Genomic DNA, 26,579 nt, shown 5'->3' with positions numbered 1-26,579 from the left:
ATCTGAAAGGGTTTTTAAATCCTACATCAATCTGCAGTTCATAGTCAACAACTTAGACATAAAAGGAACCTCATCATCGTGTACAGTTTATTTGTTTACCTGAGGAAACGAAGGCAAAACAAAACTGGTATAAACCTGAGAGACACTGAGAATAAAGTCTCAAATCAAATGATTTTCAGGAATTTGTTCATTTTGTTGCCAAAATAAAGTGGTATTTTACTGGGTGTGGGGCATGGCAGCTGGACTCCGAGGAGGCCCCCATGATGCTGGGAGCCCGGTGTTCCCATATGAGACATGGCACTGGGGGCATGTCAGTCACATGCTCGTGTTCACTGTCACACTCTGGAGGCGCCCCTTGCGGCTTGGATGAAGCAGCAGCCGCTGGGAAAGCCCACGTGGCTGGGAACGCGGGTGGCCCTGAGGAGCTGAGGGCAGGCCTTACCACAGCTGTGCATTCTCCCAGGAAAAACTAGGCCGTAAGAAAGAATGTTAGGCAAATAATGCGAGTCACAGAAGCATACACACCAATGACGTATTCTTTTAAGTGAAAGGCAAGGAGAACCAAATAAGGATAGATATATGTGGAAAACACAAAGATCAAGAGAAAGCTTGTCGCAATTCAGGAGTTATTAGACCTAGTAAGCAGGAAGAAGACAGAAGGTATGAATAAGCACAAGGTAACCTGGAAGGTGGTGGTTGTCCAACCTTACAGCACAATCACCCGAGGGTGGTTAAAACACAAATCACTGGGCCGCACCCGCATTTAATTCCGTAGGCTTGGGTGGGGCCTGGGAATTTGCATTCTGTGCAAGTTCTGGATGGTGCTGATGCTGCGCGCTGCTGGTCCAGGACTTCGCTGGAAGGTCACTAATCGAAGGCATTGCTCACATTCTGGTTTTCAGCTCGATGGTGAAAACTGGATTCTTCATTTCTGACCAATCTTTGCCTTTCTCTTTCAATATAAAACTTAAGCAGAGTTTTGATTTGATACTAACATATTCTTTGCAACACTACATACTTTTTCTTCTATATTATCCGTGGAATTGCAAATCTGGTCAGTGAGTTTTACGGTCCTGTGTCAATAAAAAATAGGAATTTAATGGCTCTTTCAGCACCTTTGTTTTCCATTGGGAAGCAGCCTGGCAAAGTGAGCGCTGGGTGGAAAATAGGAACTTCCGGTTTGCTCTTCGCTGTCAAAGTAAAGCTGCGATTGAATCAAACTGTTTTGAGCTTACGGTTTAAACAGCGTAAAAATATGTTTCATTAAATACTCATGATGATGATACTTACTGCTAAAATGTTTTTCCTTTCGTCAGTACATCTTATAGTAGAGTGCTCCTTATAGAACGCAAACTGATTGGTGCTTCATTATGGTCTTCCCCCACTGTCCTGTGGCTTACACTCTTAAACCGTAATTCATCAACATTGTATATTCAGTTTTTCTTTTTTTCTTTTCTTTTCTTTTTTTTTTTTTTGAGAGAAGTCTTGCTCTTGTCTCCCAGGTTTGAGTGCAATGGCTTGATCTCAACTCACTGCAACCCCCGCCTCCTGGGTTCAAATGATTCTCCTGCCTCTGCCTCTACTTCCAAGTAGCTGGGATTAAGGTGGACATCAACACGCCTCGCGAATTTTTGTATTTTTTAGTAGGCACTGGGTTTCACCATGTTGGCCAGGCTGTTCTCAAACTCCTGACCTCAAGTGATCCGCCCGCCTTGGCCTGTGCTGGGATTACAGGTGTGAGCCACTGCACCTGGCCTCATTTAATTTTTAATTATGAATCTAGCGTTGCATAATAGATTCCCTAGTTTAGGTCACTTATAAATAAACATTTAGTGTTTGGGGTTCTCTTTACAGAAATATCTGTCATCTTTTCAGAAATCGCAATACTTCTGTTAAGTATGTTCATCGTGTCTTTATTAAAATAGGCCAGTGTTTTGTGACAAATGAGTGCACCACATAGTTTCCTATGAAGGAAATAGACATTTCTGTCTTCCCAGAAAATTTCCTTTGTAGTCAGTCTTCCCTATACCTACACTGTACACCTGGCAACCACTGACGTCATTTTTATCGCGATAGTTGGAGCCTAACCTGTACTAGAACTGTATGAATGGGATCACACAGTATGAAATGAACTCTCACCAGCTTCTTTCATTAACATAATGTGTGTATGATACTCATCCATGCCGTTGTTTGTATCAGTGGTTGATTCCTTTGAGGTGAGTGGGGGATTAAATTGTATCTAGTGAAAAATATATCACAATTTATTTAATCTGTTCTTGTGATGAGCACTTAGGTTGCTTCCAGTTTGAGGCTATTATGAATGAAGCTGCTGTGAACATTTGCATACAAATGGTTGTGTGCACTTACTTTCATTTCTCCTGGGAATTGCTGTGGGGGTCACAGAGTAAAAGTATGTTTGACTTAAACTGTGAAATTATTTTCCAAACACTTGGCAACATTTACATTTCCACTAGCAATATCCGAACAGTCCCGTTGCTTCATATCTTTTTTAATTTTTATGTATTTATTTTTGAGAGAGAGTTTCGCTCTTGTTGCCCAGGCTGGAGTGCAGCGGTGCTATCTCTGCTCACTGCAACCTCCGCCTCAAGTGATTCTCCTGCCTCAGCCTTCCAAGTAGCTGGGATTACAGGCGTGCGCCAGCTAATTTTCTGTATTTAGTAGAGACGAGTTTCACCATGTTAATCAAGCTGGCCTTGAACTCCTGACCTCAAGTGATCCACCCGCCTCGGCCTCCCAAAGTACTGGGATTACAGGCATGAGCCCCCTCACCAGGCCTAGTTGCTTCCTGTCTTTGCCAACATCTGCTGTTTTTAGTTTTACTAATCCTATTGTGTTTAAAGTGGCAGCTCATTGTGGGTTTAATTTCCATTTCCCCAATGACTAGTAATGTGGAGTGGTTATTCACGTGCTTACCATACATTTGTATATGGCTTTTTTGGTGAAATATTTGGCCAAGTGTTTTACTTCTTTTAAATTAGGGATGTTTATTTTATTTATTTATTGACTTTTTTGAGACAGAGTTCCCACTCTGTCACCCAGGCTGGAGTGCAGTGATATGATCATAGCTCACTGCAGCCTTTCCTGGGCTCAAACAACCCTCCAGCTTCAGCCTCCTGAGTAGCTGGGACTATAGATATGTGCCACCACACCCTGCTTATTTAAAGCAAATTTTTTGTAGAGACGGGTCTTGATATGTTGCCCAGGCTAGTCTTGAACTCCTGGCCTCAAGTTGCCCTCCAGCCTCAGCCTCCCAAAGTGCTGGAATTACAGGCATTATCAACTTTTTTAATGTTTACTAAGGAACTGTTTTATATTATTAATTTTCTTTACTCTTTGCTTCTTTTTTATTTTATTGATTTCTCTTTTTTAGTTCTTCTATTTACTTTGGCTTTAGCTTGCTCTTTTTTTTTTTTTTTTTTTTTTTTGCTTCTTTAGAGTACTGTTTTTAAGCCTTTTTTTCAAATAACAGGCATTTAAAGCTATAAATTTACCCTAAAAAAACTTTTCAATTTCCTGCTAACCCATGGTTGGCTGCATCCTGCGAATTTTGATGTTTATATTATCATTTAAAACATGTTCTGCTTTATTTCTTCTGTGATCCAAAAGTGTATTATTTAAATTAGTGATGTTAGTAGTAATACTGTTGAGATCTGTTCCTTACTGTTTGTGTATGTATGTGTTTGGTCTGTTAGTGAGAAGCCAGTGTTAAAATCTCTCTGATTGTGAATCTGTTTCTCCCGTTAGTTGTGGCCGTTTTGTCTCAGGGTTGTGGTGTCCTGTTACTAGATGTGTAGCGGTAGCTTTGTTATGTAGTCCTGAGGAGTTGTTCCATTTCTTCTTATGTGACACTCTGTCTCCACATCTGCTTTGTCTCATGTTAATCCTCAGCTTTCTCATGCTCACTCTGCCTGGTAAGATCATTTTCTGTCTTTTTAATCTATTTATTTATTTATTTATTTATCTATCTATTTATTGAGATGGTGTCTCGCTCTGTTGCCCAGACTGGAGTGCAATGGTATGATCTCAGCTCACTGCAACCTCCACCTCCCAGGTTCAAGCGATTCTCCTGCCTTAGCCTCCCGAGTAGCTGGGATTACAGGTGACTGCCACTATGCCTGGCCAATTTTTTTTTTTTGGTAGTCTTAGTAGAGACGGGGTTTCACCATATTGGCCAGGCTGGTCTCAAACTCCTGACGTCGTGATCTGTCTTCCTCAACCTCCCAAAGTGCTGAGATTACAGGCATGAGCCACCACGCCGGGCCTCCTTACGTTTTTTTAAGTGTACAATTTATTGGTTTTTATGTATTCACAAAATTGTGCAACCATCACCACTATCTAATTGCAGAATACTTCCATTACCCTACAGCAGGCACTTTGTACCCATTAGCAATCATTCCCTGTTTCTCCCCACCCCAGTTCCCAGCATCACTGTTCTCCCCTCTGTCTCCACAGGTTTCAGTGTTGTAGGCCCATCTTGTGACTGGAGCCATACAGGAAGTGTCCTTTTTATGTGGCTTTTTTCACTTAGAGTTATTTTTTAAGTTTTAACCATGTTGTAGCATGAACCAGTACTTCATTCCTTTTTATGGTCAAATACTACTTCATTGTGTGGTACACACTTTTTCTTCAGTTCATGGACATGTACGCAGGTTTTACCTTTTGGCTCTTGTGAATTCTGCCGCTTTGAACATTTGTGTGCAAGTTTTTGTGTGGATGTGTGTTTTCCTTTCTCTGGGGTGTACGTCTAGGAGTTGGAGTGGCTGGACCGGTTGGTAGTTCAGTGCAACTTGGCGAAACTTCTGCAGCAGCTGCACCACTTAGCCTTCCCACCAGCCGTGTGTGAGGACTCCATATCTCTGCATCCTGGTCGGCACTTGTCACTCTATGTTTCTTGACGTCCACCGTTATAGTGGACATGAGGTGGTACCTCATTGTGGTTTTGGCATGCATTTCCCAAGTGGCTAAGGTTGAGAAACTTCTCCACTGCTTTCTGCTTTTTGTTCCTTTATTGGTCCTTCAGTGCTTTCTTTTAGGCACATGAATTTTTTTTAAGTGTATCACTTTATTTCCACTCTTGGCTTCTTATTCACGTGTGTGTGTGTGTGTGTGTATTTAGCAGTTGTAGAGCGAACAATATATATCCTTAAATTATCCAGAGCTATTCAGAATTTTTATTGTACCTCTTCATGCCTTATACATGATACTTGAGACTTCTCACTTCATCTGTACAGTATTTAGGTTCCATAAAAAAATAGCCTTTATCATTTTAAAGATAAATTTGGGGTTTATTCACTTTCTTGGTTACCCAGCATAAACATTCATAAACACATGTAAGAATGTGTATTATATACATGTTTCTCTAGGCTAAGATAATGTTTTGCATAGATTTTGACTTAACCGTATTTTCCTTTAATTTGAAATAGCCATGATTTTAACTTACGTTGGCTCTCATGTTGATTTTAGTATGTTGAATATAGTAGCTATTCTACAGCCCTAGGGAAGAAGAAGTATTATTTTAATTATTTTGCCCTGGTGATGAATGCATCAGTTGATGTGTTCATCTACCTTCCCTTCTTTTCTTTTCTTTTTTTCTTTTTTTTTTTTTTTTGAGACAGAGTCTGGCTCTGTTGCCCAGACTGGAGTGCAGTGGCTCGATCTCCACTCACTGCAAGCTCTGCCTCCCGGGTTCATGCCATTCTCCTGCCTCAGCCTCCCGAGTAGCTGGGACTACAGGCACCTGCCACCACGCCCGGCTAATTTTTTTTTTTTTTTTTTTTTTGCATTTTTAGTAGAGATGGGGTTTTACCATGTTAGCCAGGATGGTCTCGATCTCCTGACCTCGTGATCTGCCCATCTTGGCCTCCCAAAGTGCTGGGATTACAGGCATGAGCCATTGCGCCCGGCCTTGGCCTGGTCTTCTTATAAGCTTCGAGAAGAAATGCTTTATCAAGTATTCGTACAGAATCTTTTACTTGCTGCTTTACTACTAGAACCAGAATATTTATCTCAATCTAGTCCTCATGTCATATGTGGCCTGTGTGTACATGTATTTCATTTGCTTCACAAATTGTAGCAAGTAGGAGAACACAGTTTGATTTTTCATCTTACCTCCATTCTGGGAAGTCTGGTGCCATACCCTTATTGCTCCCCTGTAGAGAGACCACAGCTGCCCTTTCATGTCCCTAACACGTGCCTCAAACAACTTAAGGGCCTTCTTCTTATGATCTCCCTAAACAGGGTACAGATATTAAAAATGTGTGGTCCTACACAGTGAGGAATTCTGCCAGTTCCAGCCGGCAGAGGCTTATGCTGGAACACTTGAATCAGTTCGTGTCATCCTCGGTCTCAGCAGCAGAAGCACGTTCTGTCTGGAGCAAGCTGAGAAATTCTCTGCTGGGCCTCTAAGAAATGGCTAACTTTAAGGGTTTGGAAAGGTTGTTGACTCATTCTTATTTTCACTCTCTCTCACTCTCTCGCGCATAGGGGGAAAAGAAAAGAGGTAATTAAGAGCCAGTCTCATCTCTTCCCTCACAGGAGGCTGAATAATAGCCAGTGGTCTTTACTGCTGTTTTGTAGGAAATGAATGCGAAAACGGGTCATTTAATAGTATTTGGAGCTTTTCCTAGACAAGAAATAAAACAGACCTTGTTGTTCTGAGAAATTCCGTTTGGTTTGATCTTTGAGTTACTATATTTAAATGAAACGTTTTATTATAGTTCAAGATAATTTCAGAATGATGAGAGTTACTAAGTCATTAAGAGGGAATTGCACTGAGATGAATGGATGAGTAAGTGAATGAATGTTCCAGGTAATCTAAACTTGAAAAGCTTAAAAATATGTACACATTAGTTTTTAGCAGCACAGTGCCACTGTTCTCTTTTTCCGTTATGTTATGTTATGTTATGTTATGTTATGTTATGTTATGTTATGTTATGTTATGTTAGAGACAGAGTCTTGCTCTGTCGCCCAGTGGAGTGCAGTGGGTGCGGTGCCAGCTCACTACAGCCTCCTCCTCCCAAGAAATACTGGCGATTCTCCTGCCTCAGCCTCCCGAGGTGGCTGGGATTACAGGCAGTACCCACTGCCTGACTAATTTTGAATTTTGGTAGGGCAAACTTTTTCCCTATATTTGGCCAGGTACAGTGTAACTCCTGCCCTCCAAGTGATCTGCCCATCTCAGCCTCCCAAAGTGCTGGGATTGGCATTAATTTCCTAGCCTGGCCTCTTTTTCCTTTAAGTAGTAAAACCGGGAAGTACATGCAAAATTGTGTGCTCATTTTTCTGGGGGAGAAAGTATATGGTCTTCATCAAATTCCTAAGTGTTTTCTGTCCTGTAGAAGATGAAGAACCACTAAATCAAAAGAATTAGCCTGATTTTCAGCTTCCCGAAGTCTTTTTATTTCAAATCACCCTTAGCCAGTACCTTTGCCTTCAAGAGCTTTTTCCCCATTCACTTTCGGATATTTAAAAGGAGATGTGGATTTCTAGGAGAAGGTTGATCTACACACAAGGAAATGGAATTGTCTTGGATTATAGGCCCTCAGGTGTCTCCTAGGTAAGGTGGCATGGAGATAGATGCCTTAAGAAAGCTTTTAGCAAAAGTGATATAATTTAAACTGAGTAGGACAATAGGCCTGTTGGGAAGGAATCTCCAACATGCAATTGTTTGAGACAACTAAGGGCTTCCAGACAGATTGGAGGCTAAAGGAGCAGCACTGTGGACGCACACGCAGTGTCTGTTGGGCTGGTATGCCTGTACTTTCTCAGCCTCACATTGGAGTAACAAAGCTCTCGCTCCCTGGCCCAGCATCTTCTGCACATCCTCAAGTGAAGCTGCTGTTCCGGTGAAATGATGCAGATTTCAGATTCTATGTTTTGTTTTATTGCAGGAAAAAACAGACTTTAGTGTTTGTGGAACTTGGCGTACACTAGAAATTCTCGAAAGCATGCAGTAGATAGAGATTTATTGCCAAAGGATAATTGTCTTCCTCACACTTCTGGCTACTAAAAAAGCAGTTTTAAAAAAAAAACTTTTTCATTTTCTTTTTTTTTTTTTTTGGAGATGGCGTTTCTTGTTGCCCAGGCTGGAGTGCGATGGCGTGATTTTGGCTCACCACAGCCTCTGCCTCCCGGGTTCAAGCGATTCTCCTTTCTCAGCCTTCCCGAGTACCTGGGATTACAGGGATGTGCCACCACAACCAGCTAATTTTGTATTTTTGATAGAGACGGAGTTTCTCCCATGTTGGCCTCGCAAAGTGCTGGGATTACAGGTGTGAGCCCCCACGCCCGGCCAAACTTTTTCATTTTTAAATGCACCATTACAGTGCTGTCTTTGTTTTAATGTGAGTTTGAACTACTCTTTGCCCGGCTCCTCACTCTGGAAGGGATGACAGCAACTTCACAAACAATGGAGAGGGGCAGCCAGTCCAAACCCTGCAAGGTTCAAGCACTTGTTATTGGCCAGTGCTTGTGTGCTGAATGTGAATGCTGCAGTCCAGTGAAATTTGTGAAGAGCCCTGATTGCTAGAACTATTATACTGCATTTTGATAAAGCTGCCATACTCACATTTTCCCCAGCGAGATAGTAATAGTAGGGGAAAGACGTTTCTTCCCTCTTTGAAAAAGCAAACTGTTTCATTTCTTATTTGCCTAAGCCTTCTTAATGTTTTCCACAAATATTTCCTTTCACTTTGCTGCAAATATTATAACTATCATAGATTATAAGTCAACATGGTATATGCCTAATTTTAAAATGATATCAATAACTTCTTTAGGCCTCTTTGCTTATTAATAAGAAAAAAAAATCCACATCAAGCATGAGGTAATTTAGATCTTGATTCTTAATAGTTGAGATGTAAAATAGGCATCTAACAAACAGCTCGTTATTACTGCAAGGCACATTTAGGTACTAATCAAAATACATGGCTGGGTGCAGTGGCTCGTACCTGTAATCCCAGCACTCTGGGAGGCTGAGGCAAGCGGATCACCTGAGGTCAGGAGTTCAAGACTAGCCTGGCCAAATTGGTGAAACCCTGTCTCTACTAAAAATACAAAAATTAGCCGGGCATGGTGGTGGGCACCTGTAATCCCAGCTACTTGGGAGGCTGAGGCAGGAGAATCGCTTGCACCCAGGAGGCAGAGGTGGTATTGAGCCAAGATCACGCCATTGCACTCCAGCCTGGGCTATAAGAGCAAAACTCCATTTAAAAAAAAAAAAAAAAAAAAAGCCGGACGTGGCCAAAATCCTGTAATCCCAGCAGTTTGGGAGGCCGAGGCAGACAGATCATGAGGCCAGGAGATCAAGACCATCCTGGCTAATGGCTAACATAGTGAAACCCCATCTCTACTAAAAATACAAAAAATTAGCTGGGTGTGGTGGTGGGCACCTGTAGTCCCAGCTACTCGGGAGGCTGAGGCAGGAGAATGGCGTGAACCTGGGAGGTGGAGCTCGTAGTGAACTGAGATCATGCCACTGCATTCCAGCCTGGGCGACAGAGCAAGACTCCGTCTCAAAAAAAAAAAAAAAAAAGCATTTGCACCTGGATGTGTAGTCCAGATGCTCCGAAGACCAAGGTGGGAGGGAGGATTGCTTGAGCTCAGGAGTTTGAGTCCAGCCTGGACAATATAGTGAGACCTCACATGGGAAAAAATATATTTAATGCGATTATAGGATTGCCAGACTCTACCGAAGAAAAAATTTAAATTGTCATCTAGGTGTCTTAAATGTTCTCTGTAGAAAAACTATCTTCAAATTTTAATATACAGACATGGGAGGATTACTTGAACCCTGGAGTTCAAGACCAGCCTGGGCAACATGGTGAGACCTCATCTCTATGAAAAGTCAAAGAAAGGCCGGGCGCAGTGGCTCACACCTGTAATCCCAGCAGTTTGGGAGGCCAAGGCGGGCAGATCACGAGGTCAGGAGATCGAGTCCATCCTGGCTAACATGGTGAAACCCCGTCTCTACTAAAAATACAGAAAGAAATTAGCCGGGAATGGTGGCGGGTGCCTGTAGTCACAGCTACTGGGGAGGCTGAGGCAGGAGAATGGCGTGAACCCGGGAGGCGGAGCTTGCAGTGAGCTGAGATTGTGCCACTGCACTCTAGCCTGGGCGACAGAGGGAAACTCCATCTCAAAAAAAAAAAAAAAAGAAAAAGAATCAAAGAAAAAATATAGAATGCAGTGTTTTATAGCATGACTTAAAGTTCATGTATAATAGAATATAAAATTATAGTTGCATATCTGTGTAGCCATTTGTATTCTGGAGGAGTTTCCGCCTTTTTATCTTAACCTGAAATATAAGTTAGGTTAGGCCAACTACGAGTTTCTTTTTTTTTTTTTTTTTCTTGCCACCTATGTCATAAACCCAACTTTGTACTGTCTGAACCGCAGAGTGTCTTCAGTTGTACACGTAGAGGGTGAGACTTTAGCCTCAGCCTCATAGCCTACACATTTGATTATGCTTTTACCCATTCCACCAGAATGTGCTATTTGGGCTTTAAAGTCAACCTATTCTGTGAAAAACCCTCTTTATGTATTTATCTTCCTTGATAGTTGACAAAACACAATATCCATTTAAGTAGGGTGAACCTTCATGAGGGACTTCCTGTTACTGTTTTTCATTTCTGCTTTCTGTGTAAAATTTGTCAGCTGGGCCACGTGTGTTACCTCACACCTGTAATCCCAGCACTTTGGGAAGCCAAGGCGGGTGCATCATTTGAGCCTAGGAGTTTGAGAACAGCCTGGGCAACATAGGGAGACCCCTGTCTCTACAAAAAATACAAAGATTAGCTGGGTGTGGTGGTGCATGCCTGTGGTCCCAGGTACCTGGGAGGTTGAGGTGGGAGAATCTTTTGAGCCCAGGAGAACTGCAGTGAGCTGAGATCGTGCCACTGTGCTCCAGCCTGGATGACAGAGCGAGACCCTGTCTGTATAAACAAACAAACAAACAAAAACCTGTCAGCTGTCAGATCATGAGTTCTCTGTCTCTCTCCTTCTCCCAACCATCCTATATGTTATATTAACGTATTTTTGTGTTTGGGGCCCTGGTCTAGGCCTCAGACATTCCACAGCTACCTAGAGGACATCATCAACTACCGCTGGGAGCTCGAGGAAGGGAAGCCCAACCCTCTGAGGGAAGCCAGTTTCCAGGACCTGCCTCTTCGCACACGGGTGGAGATCCTGCACCGCCTCTGTGATTACCGGCTGGATGCAGACGATGTCTTCGATCTTCTAAAGGTATGCTTAACTGGCGATCCTTTCCCTACAGCTATGAAAAGCCAGCAATCAGAAATGCAGTCAGAATGTAAAACCCAAAGATACCCGCCAGAGTTTGGCTTGTGGTACTAGTCTTGGTACTATTCATTGCCAATAACACTACAGAAAACCATGATTGCTGTAGCCAAGGAGATGCAGGACGTGCGTCCCTATGGAAGCACATGATTTTGCTCTAATTTCTAGTCTGGTTTCATCTTCTTTTACGTGCACTGAGTCCCATCTGCAATAGGTACCACAGGAGAACCGTGTTTGTTCTGTCATCAGCCAAACCTGCAACTAAATTAGCCACTGAATTTTATTTCTCAAGGTGTAAACTTGATTGAATATAATTGAAATATTGACTGAAATCTCCAAGAACCTGAAACCATATATGCTAGTGAAGTTCATCCTCTACATACATCCACGTTACAAAAAATGTGTTGAAGAAGGAAGCTATGGCCATCTCTCTCCTCCCCCTTGGTGTGGTTATCTGTTTTAGAAGTATATCCTAGAGGGGCCTGGACACTGTGGCTCATGCCTGTAATCCCAGCACTTTGGGAGGCCGAGACGGGTGGATCACGAGGTCAGGAGATCAAGACCATCCTGGCTAACACGGTGAAACCCTGCCTCTACTAAAAATTAAAAAAATTAGCTGGGCGTGGTGGCAGGCACCTGTAGTCCCAGCTACTCGGGAGGCTGAGGCCGGAGAATGGCGTGAACCCGGGAGGCGGAGCTTGCAGTGAACCAAGATCCCACTGCTCTCCAGCCTGGGCAACAGAGCAAGACTCCATCTTTTTAAAAAAAAAAAACAAAAAAAAAGAAGTATATCCTCCAGGGGAGGATGTGAGTTACTGCTTTCACTCGTAGGGAAGTCAGTTTCTAATCCTGTTCTATCATCAGTGATTAAATGTGGTAATGACTTCTCAGTTGAGCTCTGTGCATGGACATATTATAAAAAAATCATTGTGTAATTTAGCACAGTCTTTGCCAAGGACTCAAGGACTTCAGTACCAGTGGGAAGGCCAGTACAGGTCAACCCCCGAGGTAAATTGGGAGCCCTGTCGCTGGAGCTCAGCTGGAGTGAGAGGTCACGGGAGGTTATGCTGGAGCTGCCTCAGAGTATCCCATGGGGCAAAGCTTGCCCCTTGCCTGATCCACCCAGTTGTACTTGTCTTTCTTTTTGTGTGTGCTCACATAAAACAACAACCGCTCCCAGCCAAATCTGTAAACTGTCCATCAGGATTGCTGTTGGATTCTCTTTTTTGTGAAAAGGGAACAATGGTGGGGATAGGGAGCATTTTAATATTTCCATCTCTTGTTCCTCAAAGTAGGTACCACCTTTCCATTGTATCCTTGTTTCTTAGGCCGATTGAAAATTACGTAAGGTATTTGGGCATTTTTATTTTACTTTTTTTTTTTTTGGAGACGGAGTCTGGCTCTGTCGCCGAGGCTGATATGCGGTGGCATGATCTCAGCTCACTGCAACCTCTACCTCCCAGGTTCAAGCGATTCTTCTGCCTCAGCTTCCCAAGTAGCTGGGACTACAGTCACCCGCCACTACGCCCAGCTAATTTTTTGTATTTTTAGTAGAGGCGGGGTTTCACCATGTTGGCCGAGCTGGTCTGGAACTCCTGACCTCGTGATTCGCCCTCCTCAGCCTCCCAAAGTGCTGGGATTACAGGCATGAGTCACCGCGCCCAGTGATACTTGGGCATTTTTAGATTTGAGGTATGCCTGTGTGTAAATTTGGAATCCTCATTTTCGTTTTTTCCTGGTGCATTTTGTTCCCCGTTTCCCCAAACCCCTTTTTCTTGCTCTGCTTAGGGTCTGGATGCAGACAGTCTCCGTGTGGAGCCATTGGGTGAAGACAATTCTGGAGCACTCTACTGGTATTTCTATGGAACACGAATGTACAAAGAGGACCCGGTACAAGGAAAATCCAACGGAGAACTGTCTTTGAGCAGGTGTGTTCTTTAATGTCAGGGCATGATACCTACTGTATTAAAATGTCATTAAGATTAAATGCATCAGAATTCTACAGCACAATTTTTTTTTTTTTCCTAATGAAGGAATTCTCTCTAAGCATGCCTGCAAAAAGATGGTAAGGAGATACTTCATACAAAAACAAAAAGGAATTAATTGTCTGCTACCAGAGGGGTTAAAGATACTTTTTTGATCTGAAGTTCTTGATAGGAGGTTTCTGAGAAATGCCACTCTTCTTACGAGCACAGGCTATTTTAATATAGCAGGTTTCTTCTCAACAGTGCAATCATTTCAGTGCAGTAGCAGTTTTCATCTTGCATCGTCAGTCCTTGAGCTCTCCTTTGATCTCCTTTTTTCTACTAGAATTAATGATGTAGTTTATGAACCTTAGTATCCATCAGTGTAAGAACAGAAGGAACTTAACATGATGCCTGAAACATAAGCTTTACAAAGTAAGGAAGAGGCCGCATTTCCATAGCATCCCAAAACGATGCTAACCTCTTATTTAGGCTTTCTTATTGCTAGGAGCATGCTTACTCTTCGGAAGGTGTCAGTTCTTCAGCACAGTTTAGTATTACAAAATGTTAGTTTTCCTCAGATCCATAGTCTAATAATGGAAGACTGGAAGTTACTCTTCCCTTTTCCTTTCACTGCTACATTTAATCCTTTTTGGTCATCTCATGGCCAGAAATACTGTTTTAAAATCATATGTAGCATGCCAATCCTATGCCAGAACATTTCTATTTAATATTATTTATTAGGGAAAGTGAAGGACAGAAAAATGTCTCAAGTATTCCTGGAAAAACGGGAAAAAGAAGAGGAAGACCCCCAAAACGGAAGAAACTGCAGGAGGAGATTCTGTTGAGGTAAGAAAATCTTGTTAGTTGTGGTCATAGACCGTGGCAGAAGGGACCTTAATTCATTTATTCCTTTTTCTTTATTTTGCGTGTGCCATGGGAAGCACATTATTATGGGAACCTGAAACTGAGTGCTTATGAGATTACCACGTGTGCAGTACAGAATCAGGAAGTCCTTAGTGCGTGACATCTGGCAAGTCACCTGCCCTCTGTAAGCGAGTCCTCTTACTAGACGATGGATGTGCGCTTAATGAGGATTATATTGAACAAGACCATTTTTTTCGTTCTTCAATTTTGTATTTAATTTTAGCAAAGAAAAAGATACTTGAAGGATTTTCTTTTATGTGTCATTATCTTCTAGGAAATTTCACCATGTGAATCTTGCTATAGGAGTTTTCACAATCTGACCTATACTGTGTAAATACACTTCTTACTTAAGGATCAACTCTATCACTAAGCCTATTAAAGTGAGGCTGTATTCTTAAAAATTCTGATAACTCAGGACAAGTGGCTTCGTCCCTTGCTACTTAATCTAAATGCTTGAGTTAGGCTGGATTTCACCGTGTTGCTTTTTAACCACTAAGAAATATTTCTAGGAAATCAGATTAAGAGTATAGATCACTCAGAACCTGATTTTAACTCAGTCAGCATCCACTTAACTTTCCAGAAGTTCAGTCTCAGATTGCAGCTTCCTATTTCTTCCTTACCCGTTTCCGTGACAAATGTCCTGTAATTACTTATGTTTTGTGTATGCAACACCTGTTTCCGGGTTTGGTTAGGATTCCACACGTCCTCTGATATTCAGAAAGCTTAGTGATACCTGTCTCCATTTCCCCGTAAGTATCAAGAATCACAGTCGCTTAGAGTTGGGACTGGAGCATCATTTTAACAAGCATCCATGGACTTGTGCTACCCTCTACTGGTGATGTTTTTTCCTTGAGAGCTGTGTATGTAAGCCACTATTTAAATATTTTTTCATTAAATTTAAAATTGAGTTTCTCTTTCACGCTAGCCACATTTGAAATGCTCAGCAGTCACGTGGTTTATTGGATAATGCCAGTAGAGAACATTGTCATTCTCTCAGAAACTTGAAAACAAGAGAAAAGTTTCCTTCCTTTTTCAGGGATACAAGTGAAAATGATACTTCATGCTATTGCGTTATACACTTTGCATTTTGTAATTTAATCTCCAACATCCCTGTGAGGTAGGCACTATTAATAGCTCCATTTTTTGGGGGGGAAGTTAATTAACGTTCCTGAGGTCACATTGTAAGTGGCACAGGTTGAATAGAGGCAGTCCCACTTTGGAGCCCATGCTCTTAACCCTCTACTTTAGGTAAGGATAAATTATAATAAATACACCTGTCTTCAGCGTGGCCCCAAATCAGCGAGGAGGACATTGGAATCCCTACAGTTCTTTTTTCTTGGCATTTAATTATTAACAATTGCATCTGTCTCTCTTGACTGGAGTAGTAATAAAAAACAAGAACAAACGAAAAAAAAAAACAGCACATCTGTTTCATTTCCAAAAAAAGTTTTAAAAGTTAATGTTTTCTGGCTGGGCACGGTGGCTCACGCCTGTAATCCCAACACTTTGGGAGGCCAAGATGGGCAGATCATGAGGTCAGGAGTTCAAGACCAGCCTGGCAAACATGGTGAAACCCTGTCTCTACTAAAAAATGCAAAAATTGGCTGGGCGCGGTGGCTCAAGCCTGTAATCTCAGCACTTTGGAAGGCCGAGGCGGGCGGATCAGGAGGTCAGGAGATCGAGACCATCCTGGCGAAGACGGTGAAACCCCATCTCTACTAAAAACTAGCTGGGTGAGGTGGCAGGCGCCTGTAGTCCCAGCTACTCGGGAGGCTGAGGCAGGAGAATGGCGTAAACCCAGGAGGCAGAGCTTGCAGTGAGCTGAGATCCGGCCACTGCACTCCAGCCTGGGCGACAGAGCGAGACTCCATCTCAAAAAAAAAAAAAAAAAAAATGCAAAAATTAGCTGGGCCTGTGGCGGGTGCCTGTAGTCCCAGCTACTAGGCAGGCTGAGGCAGGAGAATCATTTGAACCCGGGAGGCGGAGGTTGCAATGAGCTGAGATCACGCCATTGCACTCCAGCCTGGGTGACAGGGCAAGACTCCATCTCAAAAAAGTAAAAATAAAAAATGAAAGTTACTATTTTCTTACGCATTGATACTGTTGCCATAACATAGGGTAGCTGTATGTCAGTACTTCCCTTCTAGACCAGCATGCCTACATCCTAGTGTTCATTTATTCAGCACTCCACCTCCAAGCCTTGTCCCCTTAACACACACATCCACTCTCTTTGTGTTAAATTCATTGGGTCTACCATCCTGGGGTGGCACAGAACAGTTTTGGACCTGTCTTTGTTTTAATTGACACCTCTTTTTCCTGTGTTTCAGTGAGAAGCAGGAAGACAATGCCTTGGCATCTGAGCCACAGACAAGACATGGTAATGTTCTTTACTGGCGTTGAGAAAGAATTAAGTAAATATGATTTATTTATGCCAGAGTGTTGACTCTGTCTTTTCCTAGAGTCATACAAAGTAAAGATGATTGCAATAGCCTTTGACCTCCCCTCCGTACCCTTCTTCAGTTCTCTTCCTCACACCTTATCCTGCGCCCAGCTCATCATCTGACTGAGGATTTAGATCAAAACTCGATCTTGGCCGGGCGCAGTGGCTCAAGCCTGTAATCCCAGCACTTTGGGAGGCCAAGACAGGCGGATCACGAGGTCAGGAGATCGAGACCATCCTGGCTAACACAGTGAAACCCCGTCTCTACTAAAAACTACTAAAAAAAAACTAGCCGGGCGAGGTGGCGGGCGCCTGTAGTCCCAGCTACTCGGGAGGGTGAGGCAGGAGAATGACGTAAAACCCCGGGAGGCGCAGCTTGCAGTGAGCCAAGATTGTGCCACTGCACTCCAGCCTGGGCGACAGAGCGAGACTCCGTCTCAAAAACAAAAACAAAACAAAAAAAACTCGATCTTTTCACTAGTGTTCTGTTTACTAGGGACAGTGTAATCGACTCCTCAACATTGGAGTGAATCACCAGCTTCTCAGAGAGGTCTTTTTAATGTCAGCACTTCCTGACACAGTGATTTCCTTATGGGTTTGCAGCATACTGGTTTCCTGCCTAGATTTTAATTTTGTCATCCAAGTAGCATAAAAATGGGAGGCACATACCAGTTTGCACAGTGTAGTTGAGGCAAGGTAGACTCTGCAAGGACTCAAACCCAAAACCGTTTCTGTCAACATATTTAATCATTTCTAGGCTGTGAATATCTATCTTGTTAAAGTCACAGTAGTTATATTTGTATTGCCTTTAGACACTACTTTTTTTTTTTTAGTTATTAGCAGTGACTTTAACAAGAAAACCAGAAGTATACATTGTCAACTTTAAAATTAAAAAGAGGCCGTTGCGGTGGCTCATGCCTGTAATCTCAGCACTTTGGGAGGTCAAGGCGGGCCAATCACCTGAGGTCAGGAGTTCAAGACCAGCCTGGCCAACATTGTGAAACCCCATCTCTACTAAAAATACAAAAATTGGCCGGGCGTGGTGGCAGGCACCTGTAATCCCAACTACTCGAGAGGCTGAGGCAGGAGAATCACTTGAATCTGGGAGGCGGAGGCTGCAGTAAGCTGAGATGGTGCCCCTACACTCCAGCCTGGGCGACAGAGCAGGACTCTGTCTCTGAATAAATAAATAAATGAAATTTAAAAGTAGGCCAGATGAAGTGGCTCACACCTATAATCCCAGCACTTTGGGAGGTCAAAGCAGACCTCCTTGAGCTTAGGAATTAAAGACCAGCCAGGGCAACATGGCAAAACCCTGTCTTTACTAAAAATGCAAAAGATTAGCTGGGTGTGCTGGTACACACCTGTAGTCCCAGGTACTTGGGGGTTGCTGAGATGGGAAGATGGCTTGAGCCCAGGAGGCAGAGGTTACAGTGAGCTGAGATGGTGCCACTGCACTCCAGCCTGGGCAATAGAGCCAGACCCTGTCTCAAAAAAATAAATAAATAAATAAATAAATAATAGGTCTCTTTTTTGACTCCCTTATTTTAGTCATGACCCAGGGTAGAAACAAAATTGAGACTAAATAAGGAAAGGTCCCCATAGGATCTCCTGTAGTTAATCCATTCCTTTATTTTCTAGGGTCCCAAGGGCCGGGCCAAGGTACTTGGTGGCTCCTGTGCCAAACAGAAGAAGAATGGAGACAGGTCACTGAGAGTTTTCGCGAGAGGACCTCCGTTCGAGAACGGCAGCTCTACAAGCTCCTCAGTGAGGACTTCCTGCCTGAGATCTGCAACATGATCGCCCAGAAGGTGCGCCACACTCTCTGCTCAGTCCTCCTCTGTGTTAGGCCTGGTGCTGCATTGTTTAAGGATTATTCATGAGACCTTCCCCATACTTCCCACTGTCCTGGAAATAGTGCAGGCTTCCATCCTGTCTGAACTCCAGTGTTAGACTGGCACCCCATGCCACCCCCTCTCCTTCACTGTGGGTCCTATCGTGTTCTCCTTCCCCCAGGAAGTCCTCAGTGTCTTACCACCCACCAATAGTGACGGTGACTTTTCAGTCTGGAACCAGCTTTCGAACATCTTATGGGTTTGTCTTTGTCCTTGTAGCTCCATTGCCAGCCCTTTGCCTGGCTCCACCTGATTGTGTCCTCTTCACCAAATTCAGGGCAAGCTACAGTCTCATAAACCATATGCCCCTACTTCATGACATTTTCAAACATCCTTCCTCCTCTTTTTCCTTTTTTTTTCCCCAGGCTGGAGTGCAGTAGCGCAATCTCGGTTCACTGCAGCTTCTGCCTTCCAGGTTCAAGAGATTCTCCTGCCTCAGCCTCCTGAGTAGCTAGGATTATAGGCGCACACCACCACACCCAGCTAATTTTTGTATTTTTAGTGGAGACGGGGTTTCACCGTTTTGACCAGGCTGGTCTAGAACTCCTGACCTCAGGTGATCCACAGCCTCAGCCTCCCAAAGTGCTGGGATTACAGATGTGAGCTACTGCACCCGGCCTTTTTTTTTTTTTTTTAAGGACAAGCTCTCTCACTTTGTCACCTAGGCTGGAGTGCAGTGGTGCAGTCATAGCTCACTGCAGCCTCGACTTCCCAGGCTCATGTGATCCTCTCATCTCAGCCTCCCAAGTAGCTGGGGAAACAGGCTCGTGCCTCCACACCCAACTAATTATTTTTTATTTTTTGTAGAGACAAGGTCTTGCTCTCTGCCTAGGCTTGTCTCAAACTCCTGGCCTCAATCCGTCTTGGCTTCCCAACGTGCTGGGATTACAGGCATGAGCCACTGTGCCCAGCTTTTATTGTTTTAAGACAAGGTCTTGCTCTATGTCCCAAGCTGGAGTACAGTGGTGCAATCATAGCTCACTGTAGCCTCAACCTCCCAGGCCGAAGTGATCCTCTCGAGTAGCTGGAACTGCAGGCACATGCCACCACGCCTGGCTAATCTTTTAATTTTATCTATACATAGGGTTTCCCTATGTTGCCTGGGCTGGTCTTGAACTCCTGGGCTGTAATCCCAACGTGCTGGGATTACAGGTGTGAGCCACCACACCTGGCCCCCCTCTACTTCCTTACCCATTTGAATACTACTCTCTCAAAAGCCTTACTTAAATGTCACTGTGTCCATGAACTGTCCTTGTTTCCCCCAGCCTTTAGGACTTCTGTCACTTAACATGTTTCTTTATGCTTATTTTACATCTTTGTGAGTTCAAGCTTCTTCAGCTCAGGGACTGTGTCTTACTCATCTTTTTAACACCCACAATACCTAATGTCATTTCTTGTTTTTTTGGGTTTTTTTTTTTTTTTTTTAAGACAGAGACTCACTCTGTCACTCACGCTGGAGTGCAGTGACACAATCTTGGCTCACCGCAGCTTCCACCTCCTGGGTTCAAGCAATTCTCATGCCTCAGCCTCCCAAGTAGCTGGGACTATAGGCGTGTGCCACCATGCCCGGCTAATGTTTTTATATTTAGTAGAGACGCGGTTTCGCCATGTTGGCCAGGCTGGTCTTGACTCCTGGCCTCAAGTGATCCACCCACCTTGGCCTTCCAAGTGCTGTGATTACAGGCGTGAGCCACCGCGTTTAGCCTGTCTTGCCTTTTCTATGATGGTTGGTTGATAATTATTCAGTTTGTTGATTTCATATCAATAATAATATTTCTGATTATTAATACATGTTAATAGAGGACCAGAAATATTTGACCACTGGCCAGTGAAATACGAAGAGAAAGTATTTATAAATCATCACTGCAGTACCTACAGGGAGGCAAACATGTCAAATGTATTATTTAATTTATTGTGGATCTGGTGATGTGTTTAACCCTTAAGCAGGTTGATGCTTTAGGGAAAGTCCTAGAAATTACCTTTCTCTAATAACGGGAACTTACAAACAGTGCTTCAAGACTTCCGCGGTCCTGGGTGATCCAGAAAACCTCCATTTCACCGTCAGTATACTTAAGTTCATGTACGATAACTGCATTCCGTTTTCGTGATCGGCAATTCACTGCAACAATTTTTCTAGGAATGAAAATATAGAATCTAATTTTCTTAAAGTAACAATGATGTAAAGAGATACTTTTATGACTTTACGTGACCTTGCATATGACTTTACTGATATCATCAGTCATGGCACATTAAATTATCTACAAATATACCCAATCACCTTAAGCCTTCTTTTATCATTTCCGGTTTTTTACTGCAATATTCAGCCTAACGTTTTGGGGGATACAAGAATTAAGGGGAAAAAAAACTTAAAGCATAAAACTGACTATTTTGATTAAAAATTTCAAACATTGATTCTTTTCAAAAGAAGAAAAATTAAAACAAGGTAACCCTTAAATAGTGTAATCTTTAAATACAATTTTCAAGAACCATGGAATTGCAAACCAGAAAGAAATAATGGATTTGATATTTTCAAAGAAATAGATAGTGCTTTTAAGTTCGAAAACATCAATGAAGTCCTATTAACCAGAAGAATAATTTTAAGAAAAATCTAAATTGGGAAGTAGAAAATCTTAGTAGACCAGTAATTAGGGAAGAAGTGTTTTCATAGAAGGATGGATTGATTCACAGGTAAAGTTTTCTAAAGCTTCAAGGAAAAGATAACTTGTAAACATTTCCAAAATGAAAGAAATAACTGGAAGCTACTCTGTTCGTTCTGATACAGATATCTTTGAACACCAGACCTGATAAAATTAAATATACTCTCCTCATTCCATAGTATGTACAATAATGCCCCAAGTAACCACGTTTTGGTCAATGACAAACCACATATACCACCGTGGTCCCATAAGATTATAATTAAGCTGAAAATTTCGTATCATCATAGCCATTATAACATTGTAGCACAATTCCATTTCTTTTTATAAATTGAGTGCAGCCTAAGTGCATTGTGTTTACAAGGTTTACAGTAGTGTACTGTAATGTCCTGACCTTCACATTTACGCCACTCAGTCACGAACTCAGCAGAGCAACTGCCAGTCCTGCAAGCTCCATTCATGATAAGTTGCCCTGTCGCGGTGTGCCAGTTCTTAAATCTTTTACACTGTATTTTTACCGTACCTTTTCTATTTACGTATGTTTAGATACACAAATATTTTACCATTGTGTGTCTGGGATTGTATGTAGTAGGCTACACCACCTAGGAGCAATAGGCTATATATCCTGTAGTCTGGGTGTGTAGTAGGCTGCTGTACCTTCTAGGGTTGTGTGTAGTAGGCTACACCACCGAGGAGCAATAGGCTGTATATCCTGTAGTCTGGGTGTGTAGTAGGCTGTGCCTTCTAGGGTTGTGTGTAGTAGACTACACCATCTGGAGCAATAAGCTACACCCCATAACCTAGGTGTGTAGCACACTACACCATCTAGGGTTGTAGTAGGCTATACCATCTAGGACCAACTGTATCCCGTAGCCTAGGTGTGTAGTAGGCTATGCCATCTAGTCCCTGAATTCTATATTGTTGAAAACTTAACAAAATCACTAAGAATGTGGTTTCTCAAAATGTATCCTCATTGTTAAGTATAACACATGACTGTGTGTCAGATTGTTAATACTGACAAGTAGAAGCTATCTTGTTACCAAAAGAGTAATGTTTGAGACTGTCTTACTGGTAATACTGTTTTGGAGTCTTATCTGGTGTAACACAATAAAGAATAGTAAGATGCAACATTTAAAAATGTTGACCTGGGGCCAGGGGCGTGGTGGCTCATGCTTGTAATCGCAGCACTTTGGGAGGCGAAGGCGGGCAGGTCACCTGAGGTCTAGAATTCAAGACCAGCCTGGGCAACATGGCAAAACCCCATCTCTACTAAAAATACAAAAATTAGCCAGGCATGGTGGCGGGTGCCTGTAATTCCAGCCACTCAGGAAGCTGAGACAGGAGAATCGCTTGAACTCAGGAGGTTGCAATGACACGAGATCACACCACTGCACTCCAGCCTGGGAGACAGTGAGACTCCATCTCAAAAAAAAAAAAAAAAAGAAAGGAAAAGAAAATACAGTGTGTAAATGGAGGCTCAATAAATGAGGCAGTGGAAGAGAGGGGTCAACGTAGTACGTGGAAGAGACAGAAGCTTTTCTTTCAAACCTACTTGAATTATGCCACTCCCCTGTCCTGTCCCTTGGATAAATTTCTTGATAACTTTGTATTTCAACTTCTTTCTTTTGTTTTCCTTTTTTTTTTTTTTTTTAAACAGAGACAGGGTCCTACTCTGTTATCCAGGCTGGAGTGCAGTAGCGTGATTATAGCTCATTGTAACCTAGAATTCCTGGGCTCAAACGATCCTCCTCCCTTAGCCTCCTGAGCACCTGGGACTCCAGGCACCCACCACCACGCCCGGTTAATTTTTTTATTTTTTGTTGAAGTGGGGTCCATTTCAGTTTTCTTATTAGTAAAATGAAATGCTATCACTTGACAGAAGTTTCTGTGAGAATTAAACAAAGAACCCATGTCAATGTACAGAGCATTGTATTTGGCAATCAAAATGCACTACTCGGTCCTCTCCCGTTGTTTATGGTAATGGGTAATTGATGAGAAACCTTGATTGAAAACTAAACCCACATTTTATAGCAAAATAAAGGCAATAAGAGTGTCAGTAGATTTGATACATCTTTGAGGAGGTATTATATGATCGTCCTCTAAACTTTGAAATAATAATCAGAAGGTAAGTCCTACTGCAATGACCATATAAAAGTTTACTTGAACCTTTTTTTTTTTTTTTTTAAATAAAAGGGGATGTAGATACTGGTAGAGCTTGTTGCTCGTGTTACAGAATATACAGCTTTATAAACTTTAATTTCTCAACAAATAAATTGACTCAGGGTATAGATGGTTTACAGAAGGCGATGGGAAAGTATGTAGGGAAATGTTCAGCTTCTGTATCCAGAATGGCGTTTTTCTCATTCGTAGCTTCTATCTCATATGGCAGGGTTGAAGCGAAAGTGGCATTGGCATTTTTGCTACTCTCATGGTAAACTGGCATAATCCCTTTGGAAGACAGTTCCCTGATAAGTTTTTCTTGTATTTAAAGTTGAAGAGATCTTGTTAGAGTCTTGAGGCTTATAAAATAATGGCCATCTCAGTGCTTTGGGAGTCCAAGATGGTACGATTGTCTGAGGCCAGTAGTTTGAGGCTGCAGTGAGTTATGATTGCCCCACTGCACTCCATCCTCTGAAACACAACAAGAACCTTTAAGGGGAAAAAAAAAAAAAAAAAAAAAAAAAGAGCTTATTGGCATATTTCAGGAAACTGCTGGGGTAGGTTTTTTGGGACAGGTACTTAAAGAAGGTCACAACTGCGTTTGATAATTGGGCTTGCATTTGCTTTGGGCACTAGTCATTCTCTTTCTTTCTTTCTTTCTTTTTTTTTTCTTTTGAGATGGAGTCTCGCTCCGTTGCCCAGGCTGGAATGCAGTGGTATGATCTTGGCTCACTGCAACCTCCGCCTCCCAGGTTCAAGCAATTCTCCTGTCTCAGCCTCCTGAGTACCTGGGACTACAGGCACGTGCCACCACGCCTGGCTAATTTTTTTTTTTTTGTATTTTTAGTAGAGATGGGGTTTCACCATGTTGGTCAGGATGGTCTCAATCTCCTGACTTCATGATCCGCCCCACTCAGCCTCCCAAAGTGCTGGGATTACAGGCGTGAGCCACCCCACCCAGCCCAAAGAAGGAAAAGCTTTCTAAAGTTGCTGACTCATTAAATGTACCCCCATGGCTTTGCGGTATGTTTAAGTTGTATCAACCACCCCTTCTTGTCATTTTCCATCCTATAATTCCTTACCTAATGGATTAAGTGGTACCAGAAGTACCCCTGGAGAATGCAGATTTTTGATGCAGAAGCCACAGAAGTTATATTATCCGTAAGGGAAGGCCTTTGCTTGTCACCTTTTAATAGTAGGTTACAGTTGGTGATGCCCTGGGGCTCATTCCTCACAAATTGCAAAACTTACATATGCTAATAAACCTTGGCCTTCAAAAGTAGTAACTTAGATACAAGGAGTTCTCTGTCCTCTTTCTTTGAAATTTCCTACAAGGACTGCTTTCCAGCCTGGTGCGTTTGCTTGGAACTCACCGCATTCTGCTCGCTGAGCCTTTTTCCCCAACCCTGCTCTCTCCCTGGCTTCCCCTCCTGGGCAACTGCTCTCACTTCTCACTGCTGCCACTGTGCTGCCTTTGCCCAGCGGCCCACCTCCTCCTGCTCCTGATGCCCCCTCCCAGAGCTGCCCCTTCTGCTGAAGGCGATAAAGCATGGCTTTCCCTTTGTAATTTGGGAAGATAGTTTTTTTTTGACTGTTTAAACTGTTAAAGGAGTTTTTTTTGCCAGTGATGCCTATTATAAAAGACACTTGGTTGTCTCCAAGTTTTTTTTTTATTTTTTCAAGAGAATAAACTGGCTTATGTCCCTACACAGCTGAGTGGTGGTTCTCCCTGATTGTCCTAAGGAAGGCTTTGGCCCTAACCTGCATGCCTCCTGGGCCACTTTTTTACTGGCAGCAGCAGGAGCAGCATCAGTATCAGTAGTTGAGAACACCCTAATCTATCGTTTCCTTTCTCTTCTTCACTTCTAACTATAGGGAAAACGTCCACAGCGCACAAAGGCAGAGTTGCATCCTAGGTGGATGTCTGACCACCTGTCCATCAAACCCATCAAGCAAGAGGTGAGTGTGTGAGAGAGTAGCGAGGAGGAGCTTTCCTGATGAAAGAGACAGATCCTTTTCATGTACTTCCATTCTTGCCTTTTTATTTTCCTTCATTTTTTTTCCTAAACCCCAAATGTTTGTTTAGCATTCTTATGCTTAGGATGCATTTCTAGAAAGAGAAAGAATTAGAAGACATGAGGCTACACTCTGGTTCTGACAATCTCCTGGGGTAGTAGGCATGTCCACATTTAATGAGAATACATACTGCAACAGGTACATGTATAGGAGCAGTTCACAAATGCAAAGATGGGAGGATTTAGAGCTGGGCAATGAAAGGAGAATTTGAGTAGGCAGAGCCATACTCGACCTGAATCCTGAGATGGCTGGGATTGACAGAGGGGGAGCAAAGAGGGTGGGAGAGGTGGGGCAGAAGGCATCCCACACTACAGGAGTAGTAGAAACAAAAGCACAGAGACAGGAAATTATATAATGTGGTCAAAAAACAGTATATATTAGAGCCAGATACGGTAGCTCATGCCTGTAATCCAAGCATTTTAAGAGGCCAAGGCAGGTGGATTGCTTGTACTCACGAGTTCAAAACCAGCCTGGCCAACATAGTGAAACCCCATCTCTACTAAAAATACAAAAATTAACTGGACGTGGTGGCGCACACCTGTAATCCCAGCTACTCGGGAGGCTGAGGCAGGAGAATTGCTTGAACCCGGGAGGCGGAGGATGCAGTGAGCTGAGATCACACCACTGCACTCCAGCCTGGGCAACAGAGTGAAACTCAAAAAAAAAAAAAAAAGTGAGAGTCTGTGGCAAGTTTGTTGTTTTGTTTCTAATTGGAGACATAGCATGGACCTGAAAAGTGTCCAGGAGCGAGAGCATGGATCTGGCTGATCTGTGGTGAAATGAGATTCTTAGATATCAAGGCCTTGCTGTGGAGTGTAGGTGATCATATTTCTTCTAAGACACGAAGCAAAAGAGGACATAAATGGGAGGGCAGGGAAATGTTTAGGTCACATGAGAGAAAAGGCACCATGTGGGAGTTTGAGGTACAATATTAGGTGAAGAAAGAATGTTTGGTGCAACCACTAATTACTAATAAAGGAGTTGTCCAAGCAGCATTCTGGAGCTGACTGTGTTTTGGCATTTTCGTCTTGTGATGTAGCTCAGGATCCTGAAGCAGGAGATTTACTTGAGTCTAGGAGTTTGAGACCAGCCTGGGCAACATAGCAAGACCCCACCTCTGAAAAAAAAAGTAGTTAAATTACTTCATCCA

General features: G+C 42.8%; 1 protein-coding gene across 4 annotated transcripts in view; it reads left to right on the top strand.

The window, feature by feature from the left end:
- The window catches only part of LOC101007004 (cat eye syndrome critical region protein 2), a 203,050-nt gene that overhangs the window by 127,559 nt on the left and 48,912 nt on the right, over positions 1–26,579 (top strand). For 3 of the 4 annotated variants that reach the window (XM_009216727.4, XM_009216728.4, XM_009216730.4), the window contains exons 3-8: positions 11,076–11,259; positions 13,102–13,241; positions 14,022–14,126; positions 16,532–16,581; positions 18,286–18,455; positions 25,229–25,312. In XM_009216727.4, coding sequence (XP_009214991.2) covers positions 11,076–11,259; positions 13,102–13,241; positions 14,022–14,126; positions 16,532–16,581; positions 18,286–18,455; positions 25,229–25,312 — 733 coding nt within the window. The remainder of the gene's footprint in view (positions 1–11,075; positions 11,260–13,101; positions 13,242–14,021; positions 14,127–16,531; positions 16,582–18,285; positions 18,456–25,228; positions 25,313–26,579) is intronic. The other variant, XM_009216729.4, reaches the window with a different exon arrangement.

The sequence above is a fragment of the Papio anubis genome, chromosome 16 (assembly GCF_008728515.1).
Source record: "Papio anubis isolate 15944 chromosome 16, Panubis1.0, whole genome shotgun sequence".
NCBI lineage: Eukaryota > Metazoa > Chordata > Mammalia > Primates > Cercopithecidae > Papio > Papio anubis.
The sequence above is the reverse complement of the archived record's forward strand: the minus strand, read 5'-3'. Positions and strand labels throughout refer to the sequence as shown.